The sequence below is a fragment of the Cupressus sempervirens genome, chromosome 5 (genome assembly GCF_028749045.1).
Source record: "Cupressus sempervirens isolate cs-2001-9-10 chromosome 5, ASM2874904v1, whole genome shotgun sequence".
Taxonomy (NCBI): domain Eukaryota; kingdom Viridiplantae; phylum Streptophyta; class Pinopsida; order Cupressales; family Cupressaceae; genus Cupressus; species Cupressus sempervirens.
This window is the reverse complement of record NC_143122.1, coordinates 660,343,099-660,351,813: the sequence shown is the minus strand read 5'-3', so window position 1 is coordinate 660,351,813 and position 8,715 is coordinate 660,343,099. Positions and strand designations below refer to the sequence as shown.

The 8,715-nt window shown below is 34.2% G+C and overlaps 1 protein-coding gene across 1 annotated transcript; it reads right to left on the bottom strand.

The window, feature by feature from the left end:
- Positions 1-3,878: 3,878 nt before the first annotated feature.
- Positions 3,879-6,678, bottom strand: LOC149557624 (uncharacterized). Its single transcript, XM_089786017.1, has 4 exons — positions 6,550-6,678; positions 6,129-6,323; positions 5,218-6,006; positions 3,879-5,003 (listed from the first exon to the last, which is right to left on the bottom strand). Exons 1-4 carry the CDS (start codon positions 6,559-6,561, stop codon positions 4,536-4,538), a joined length of 1,464 nt encoding a protein of 487 aa, XP_089642143.1. The 5' UTR covers positions 6,562-6,678; the 3' UTR covers positions 3,879-4,535.
- Positions 6,679-8,715: the final 2,037 nt, after the last annotated feature.

The following is an 8,715-nucleotide window of genomic DNA, read 5'->3' as shown; positions in this document are numbered from 1 at the left end:
GATGTGCTTGGCAACATGCTTTCATGAATTATAATTTTCATGCCATTAAACTACTACATTTCTCCCCAGTGTTCTCTTTAATTTGTTAACTAAAGTTTGTTATGTACATACATGGCAATTTATGATTCCTTTTTTTCATAGATCAAGGTATGTCAATCTTGTTTTAGTACTTATTTTTAATTTAGTGTTTCAAAATACTCTTATAGTGGGTTGAGGTAAAGTAGTCATCATATTATTGTATTAGTATTAGCATTTTTCTAGTAGGATACATGGAAAATATAATTGTGACTTCATTTAATGTGGCTCCCACTGGTTGACAGTTTGGTAAGACTTTTAGAAAACCTCAAATATGGTAGCTCCTAGCTACTTTGTAATCATGTTTAGGGCTAAGATTCTTAAGTTTTAGCATGTCTTCTTAGCCAGGGGATGGGGTCTTTTATTTATATCTATTTGGTGTTTTGAATATATTGTAGGGGTAAAGGATGTTGTGGTGACTTTCTATGAGTTCATTTGAGATATCTCAACTTTCATTAAAATGGGTTTCTCTGAGTAGTGAGAGGAATGCCTCGAATATTAATCTGGCACAAAACTCTTCAAATATTTTATGAAATTCAGGGTGAAATCACATAACACTTTTATAATGTGATTTAGTGTTTCAACATTGATATTCATAGATAAAGAACTCTACCTAAAACTAAATAGGCAAGACCCCAACCTCAAATAGCTCCTATGGACGTAGACCGCATCCTAACCTCCTCCAGCAAAATAAGAAACTAATGTCACCATTTTTCCTTTTTAAAAATTTATGAACTCGATTTGGTCAAAATTTTTACCAAATTGGGAAAACCTAATTTGGTCAAAATTTTGACCAACTCAAGCATAAAAACCAAAAAAAATGTATTCAATAAGCCAATTAAGGTCTTGGTCAAAATGAAAGGTAAAAAATTGACCTATAATGTATTAGTGCAAGTTTGCTTATCAACTTATCTCGGGTGTCTAATGCATAATGTTCTTGGATGTAAGAGCGATTTTGCATCAGCCGAACATATTATCTAGTTTGTTTATCAATAAGGACCATCTTAGTGTAGAGTTTTATTTCTAGAGGTTATTATATTTTCATAGGTTAGTTGTTGGACCTCAAAATGTTATATTTTCTTCCTTGAAAGTTCACTTTGGGTATATCAACCTATTGATTAAATTCATTTAAAGATCAGGTCCAGTTATGTAGATGTTGAGATATTTTGGTATTGGTATTAGGATACAAAAACTTTAAACTCAATTTTGAAGGTTTTAGAAGCTCCAAAAAGGTATTAAACCTTAATTGAACAGATATCTCACAAGTCTAGTAATGTATATAAGTTTCTATTATTTCCTAAGTGGGGTCAGAAGAGCCTATTGAGTCAACTTCCTATGAATTATGGAATCCATAAGTCATGTTATCTAAAATAGAAGAGAATAAAATTTGTTCAAAATTTATTTTGAGTATCAAAAGTTGTTGGCACCTACTATTATATAAATAAATATGGATAATAATGTTTGAGGGATAGTTGGTCTCAAAGTTTAAGGTTTAAATTTCTAGAACCTTCTTGGGAAGTTAAAATTTGCCCTTATAAAGAAGGCATGTGGTTGTCTTCTAAATCTTATAATTCTATTTATTAGAGATTTAATAGAAATTCATATTCTTCTTCTTGGGTGAACCCAGAATAGTGGGTCACACTTTTTTGGAGGAAGAAATTCCTCAAAAATTGTGAAAGATAGATTTTTGGCCCAAAAAACTTTCAATAGAAACTATAATTTTTTATTATCAAAACTACTTTTGAGGAATACCCTTCATCATAGGAGGAAACTAACTACAACTAATTTTTTTTAAAAAGAATTTCTTATTTCTCTATTCTTTTGTGAGTGTTTGTATTAATATGGGGAATGACCTTCATCATAGGAGGAAATATTCATATGTGTCAAATAATTCATAGGTCATAGTGTTGGAGTTGATAGTAAGCTCCATAATTCCTAGAAATCACTTGCAATGGAAATGTTTATCACATGTGAAGAGAAGATTACACATGATTGAGTGTTATGATATCTTGAGAGAGGAATTGGTCAAAGAAAGAATGATTAGTATGTCTCTATTGAACTGATATAATAAACCTACTTTAATGGATATAATAAATGATTATAAAAGAATAAAGATGCAACCCTAGATGAAACTATAGGAAATTCAAGGATTAAAATTGATCATGAAAACTTCTCATTCTACTATACAAATGTTTATTAAAATATATCATCTAGATGCATATCTTGATGAATCCAATTTTTTCAGAATTATAATTTTTTTTGAATAATAAAATTGTAATGATAGATCATTGATGCCTAATCCCCTTGGTTAAAATATAAATTATTCAAATTTTCATACCTATACATGTCCATCCGGTAAGCCTTTCTAATCATCAAACACATCATGAAAATGTTGGTGGAAAAGAAAAACTTTAGAAAATCCCACCACTTGAAACCTACTAACAAATAAAGGTCACAAACTATGGCATGCTTTTTTTTATAGTGATTAGATTTAAATTCCATCACCTTCATATAAATCCATATGAAATAATAAAAAATTGATGCAATAATATAACTACATATTATTATATAATTGTAAAAAAATTAAGAATGCAAAAAGCTAATTCTACAAAAAATTTATTATACCAATTAATGATGCAATATAGGGACCATTATTTTTAACAAGTGTTAGATAGTGCATGTACTATTTGTTATAATTTAGAAATTATTATACTATAATTTTAAATTTTTTTATCCCACCAAATTAATGAGATTAGAAATCAATAACATATTGTTAAAGGAACCTTTACAATACTACAATAATTATAATTGAAAAATTATATATTCATAATATAATATGCTACCTCCTATAAAAATATTATGCTATCTCCTATAAATTATGGTGATGTTTAAAACTAAATATTGTAATATTTTTAAAAATAGAATACAAATTATTAGAATTATTTCATTTAATATGTACAACTTATTGTAAAGACTAGATATATTTCATTTAAAACTCTAATGTTTAACTAATAAAAAAATACAACTGATAAGTAATGAACACTAATATTATGAAATTAATTGTTAAAAAAACACTCATACTAATCTAATTACAATAATATTAACATTTACAAAAGTAATCAAATAAATGTGTGATTTTATTAATGCAGGTTCCACGATATAGATGAGGAACAACATGAGGTAAGAAAGGGTCCATATCTTGGAGTTTTATAGAAGTTTGTCCATTTCCTTCATGTAGTTCCAAAATAATGACCCCACACTATAGGGTCCACCTCAAAAATGAGGTTCTCAATTTGGTTTTTCTTTTGTTTCTCTTGTTTATAGTTAATATTTTCTTAACAAGGTGAGGGTTTGTATTCAAAATTTAGAATATAGTACAATATTATTAGTTTTGATTTTTAATCAATTCATTAAAGATGTTGTAGAGTTTAAGGATGACATATCAAAGAGTGTGAAGATTGTGCACAAATATAAAGAGTCAAATTTAAAAAGCTTTAGTATTTGGAAGAAGTTAAAATCTAGTGAAAATTTAATAATCATGTTAATTATTTTATTTTGTAATGTATAATGCAAAAATCTTGTCTAGAAAAATGTAATATGGATGTAGCCTCCACAAAAAGAAATCTTATGACCAAACAAATTTAATCAATGATATTAGAGATAAATATTTTTTATAATATATAAATAAATATTAAAATTTTTGAAATATGTCAATTAGAAAAAATATAATTTAATTGATAAAAACTAACTTAATTTTAAAAAAATAAAAAAATACTATAGTATATTGCATATGGCAAATAGAATAACACTTAAACATATTATTTGCTACTAATATGCTATCTCTTTCAATGCTGGTGATGGTGACTAGAAGATGATAGCGATTCACACTCGAGCAAAAGTTAAGATTTCAATAATATCTGCGCTTTCCATTCCGCAATTTACTCCTCCTTTATAAAATAGATGACGACATTGATTTTCCCTCGTGCAAAAGCTGGGACAATTTAAGCAGTAGCATCTCTTACATTATCAGCAACTACACTCTCCTCTAAATTGTCACTTGAAGATGGCACCAATACCCATTCTTGCCAAATCTGTGCGGCCATTTCATAAGCGGCATCTGTTTCGATGTTACTGACTTCCGTCCTCTCTCGTGCAGTGCAATTAGAAGATGACCCTAATTCCAACTCAGGAAAAAGCTCTGCAATGAATTGAAAATTATCATCTCTTTCAATACCCGCAACCTCCCTCTCCTCTCTTTCAGTGCCGGAAACTTCCCTTTCTTCCATCTCCTCTCCTACATTATCCTCCTCTGAGGATGTATCAGTAACTTCCCTCTCCTCTCCCATGTCATTACAAGACGACATTGCGACGATTTGAGAAGTAAATCCTTTTTCGATGCTGACAACTTCCCTCTCTTCTTCTGCAATGTCACTACAAGATGAGAGCAATTTCCACTCGCGCTAAAGCCGTGTGGCGATTTGAGGAGTAGAATCTCTTTCAAGCAGAAGAAGTTCAACTTGCTGAAGTAACAGTGGACTCCCGCATTGGGACAAGTGATCAGGTACAGAGAAAGAACAGCTTAGCGTCCCACCTCCAAAAAATGGTTTAGCAGGCGATGACCACCCTGCTTTGCAAACACACACTCGCAGAATATCCTTTCCACTGTCATCTTCAGTTTCACACGAAGGAAGTTTGAAAGCTCGAAAATAAGGGCAATCAGGGTTTTCACCCAAAAATGTCATTAACACACCCATCTGCGGAAGACGGACTCTCTGACTGAGGTTGAAGACAAAACAAAATAGAATTGCCACGGTTGAGTTGCCCCTTTGCAGCGTAAGATTTCTTTGGCCTACAAGAGGTTGCGTATCACCATGCGACTCCTCTCCTGAAGATACCGACAAATCCAGTTGCTCCAGATGGTTAAGATCCTGTCATTCAAACAAATTATAGGATTAGCTTTACTGCAAATTTGCATCTCCAAATGGATATCTCTATCACCACATTAATTAAATTACAAAGGATCACTCTAGCTGTACAAATTCGAAGATTAAGGATCTTGTGCTTCAAAAAACACGAAGTGAAAGTAAGCGAATTTGGAGATTATAATTATGCCACCGACGAAAACATTCACAAAAGACTGACCTTCAACAAATGGTAAATGTTCAGATGAATATTATCACAGCCTATCATACACAGCCTTTGCTTTTCAGGCAAATAATTATGATAATTACTTAACGACCATATAGTTCCTCCTGATTTCTCCTCACGATACGAAGAAGCCGAGCATGCCAGATACTCTGTTCTTTCACCATAAACCGGAGTGAACGAGAGATTCTTTAATTGTGAGCAGCCTGAACTGCGTACACAAGTGACAGTTTGCGGGAGAGGATCCAATTTGACAAGTCGCCTACACCCTTCTAGATTAAGATTTCTCAAAGATTTACAACTTTGCAATTCCGGAAGTCGAGTAATTCTTTTGCAGTGAGATAGATCCATTGTCTTTAACGACTTCATATCATACATGAGAGATATTACTTGCAATTTTGAGCATCTTCTGGCATTGAGACTACGAAGCCCTTCTGGAAGAGGAGGAAATGCTTCAAGTTCTTCATTGCAGGCCATCTCTAGATGCATTAGAGATTTCAGATGTTGAAAGCTTGGAGGAAATTCTGACAAGGAATTGTTGCTGACGTCAAGTGTCTTTAGCTTGACAAGATTTCCAAAATCTTCAGGCAGGGCCTCCAAACTGCAGTTGCTTAGATAAAGCTCTTCCAAGCACGGAAGTTCACAGATCTCTTTTGGGAGACAGCTCTGTTTAGTACCGCTCATATCAAGGTATCGCAGATTTATAAGTTGAATAATGGATTTAGGAAGAACGGTTGAAAGGACAGATGTTCCATTTTGGTCACTGTCCCTCTCTATTGCAGCCATCTACCAGATAACAAGTGTAGTAAGATCATGCGCAATAATGTTATCCCTGGAAAGCAAAAAATGAATAGCACACTACACTTTTGGTCTTTTTTACACCAAAAATAGAGCAGGAATTTACTGACCTTGGAACTGCAGGTCTTCAATTGACACTCGGACAAGATCAGATATTTTAGATTCGTAGGAAGCCTCTGTATCTCAGTTTTTAGTTGCAGTTTCCACCACAGCAAGAAATTTAACCTCCGCAATTGTGCCAAATTGTCTATACGCTGAAGCTCGATCTGCCTTCTCCAAAGGAGGCCCTCTACTCTTGAGTTTTCCTGTTCAAGATGAAAGACAGAGTATCGCTTGTAAGTGAAGTTTATTATGCAGATCTGTAAACAAAGCTTTTCATGCGCAGACTAATCAAAATGTATACTTTCTTCGCTAAAATGTTTTATTCAGATCAGCCCCGAGAAAACTCCCGGCAGAACCATCTACGGGTATTAATAAAACCTCTTTTCAAAAAACTCTGTTAGAAAATTTGAAACAGAGGATGAACAGTACCTGGATGGTCATAGCAGCGATTACATTATGTATGTCCTCCTCCTGCCAAATTCTACTGCGATCGGTTGGATAGCTCAACGATTCCTCTCAGACAATTCGCCAACCCATTCTTCTTATCTCCTCATGCATAGAAAATTCACACAAGTACTGACCTGCGAGTTCCTCTTCATCTATGTCCTCATCCGGGTCCTCGCAATATCTGTACTCGTTTACTGCAATGAATGACTTCTCTTCAAGAGTTTTCAGACTTGGATAGACAGACACACACCCTAAAGCACACCAGAATTTATCATAAAAACACATATCAAAGGCCCTATTCCGAAGGGAGAGGCTGCTCTTGAGGTTGACGAAGAAGCAGGCTATGTCTAAAAAGATGCGTTTCACTTCAAGGGTTAAACTGTCGTAACTAATTTTGAGAGTTTCAAAGACAAGATCGTTGCCGACCTTTTCAAGTTTGTCTAGGGTCTGTTTCCAGTATCTACTCTCATTTCTATTATATAGGTCTGCGCCAACAATCTCCAAGGACAGAGGAAGACCTGAGCACGCCTTCACAATTCTCGCCGTCAGATCTTCGTAACCTTTCTTCGGGTGGTCACTGAGAAAGGCATGCCAACAGAATAACTGCACAGCTTCAGCATGTGAAGGAGGTGGATAGAGTGGATCAAAGACAAACATGAATGCAATGATAAACATTCAAGTCAATAAGCAAAACACAAAGACATCAAGTTGTGCTACAGCACTTCATACTCATTAACATATCTGAAATCTATTACAAATCCATAAAATGCTACAAGTGCTTAGAATGCTACAGCATTCCATCCACTCATGATTCACAATGAGAAACCCAAAATGGGCTCCACTGATCCACCATGATCAGATAAACATCTGATACTCAAATCTTTACATAATGTCTCTATTTATAGAGGTCTGAGAACTCTCTAAAATATCAAACACATGTATTGAATGACATATAATATTAATATATATCAATTAATATATGCAACTACTGGTAGTTGAAGACTGAATCTGAAATGACCTTGGGCGGCTGTATGCGGCTGTTTGTCTGTGGCTGTGGACGGCTTTGCGGCTGTGGATGGTGGGAGAAATTAATACTACCAACACTCCCCCTTAATTTCTTTCACTAATGCTACTGCATTTATATTGTTTTCCCTCATTATAATTACTTTGGATTTTATGGCTTATCCCTAACCAATGCAATTCTGAAGTGGTTTAAAGTCTACCACAAACTTCTCAAACATCACAAATATGATTTCAAAATCACCATAAACTTTGCACTCAAATGGTTTACAAACCAAGCATTCATTGGTTCTACTAACCATGAATCATCACTACAGGGAAACTATCATCACTCTGGGCCTTTCTCCTTCTGGACCTACATCAAACTGATTATTGAGTCCATATAAAAAGAAATCCATCTACCGAGATACATGGGTGCCCAACCGCTGTACTCACCAGTTCTATAGGAATCCTTTTCACATACATGGTTCATCAATACATTCAGTCAAACTCTAGGGTGTCGGGTACAACCGATAATGCACCTCTTACAATAGATTATTAACAAGCAATTCTCATTCAATCTTCATCACTTGATTGGGGGATATCAATTCAGCAATCTACTATTACATGACCACATTTGATATGACAAAGCCTTAAACATTTTCTCATCCAGATTCCAACACTTAAACTCCAAATCAGCACACACAAAGACCTTTGCACTATGACAACGAGCTTTAGCACACCATCTCACCTTTTATTCAACATGTTACACCTAAGATAACTAACTTAACTTTAACAACTAATCTATAACATCAAACAAACATACTTAAAACACAAAGACATAATAAACATTTTCATGATCAATATCTTCCATGCCATGTGTATGCATTCTTTGGCACTCCCGCTTGCACAAAGATGCTCCACACGCTTCTAATCTATGAATGATAGCATCACACATCACTAACTCAAACACACTTCAACTTTGGCTTTCTTCTTTTCACAGCTTCTTTGTTTCTCATAGCAATCTCTTGACTTGTTCTTCTCTTTATTCTTGCAGAAGATAACTTCAAATGCCATTGCTTGTTGGGCTACGTTGCCACAACACTCTTCACCGATTTTAAACTTCTTGAGCTCTCCACGATCTCTAGG

Excerpts from the sequence above, each read along its gene's own strand:
- LOC149557624 (XM_089786017.1), bottom strand. Across the intron at positions 6,007-6,128 it reads TGAAGACCTGCAGTTCCAAG|ATGGCTGCAATAGAGAGGGA; the intron begins GTCAGTAAATTC and ends GTTATCTGGTAG. Across the intron at positions 5,004-5,217 it reads ACATTTACCATTTGTTGAAG|GATCTTAACCATCTGGAGCA; the intron begins GTCAGTCTTTTG and ends TTTGAATGACAG.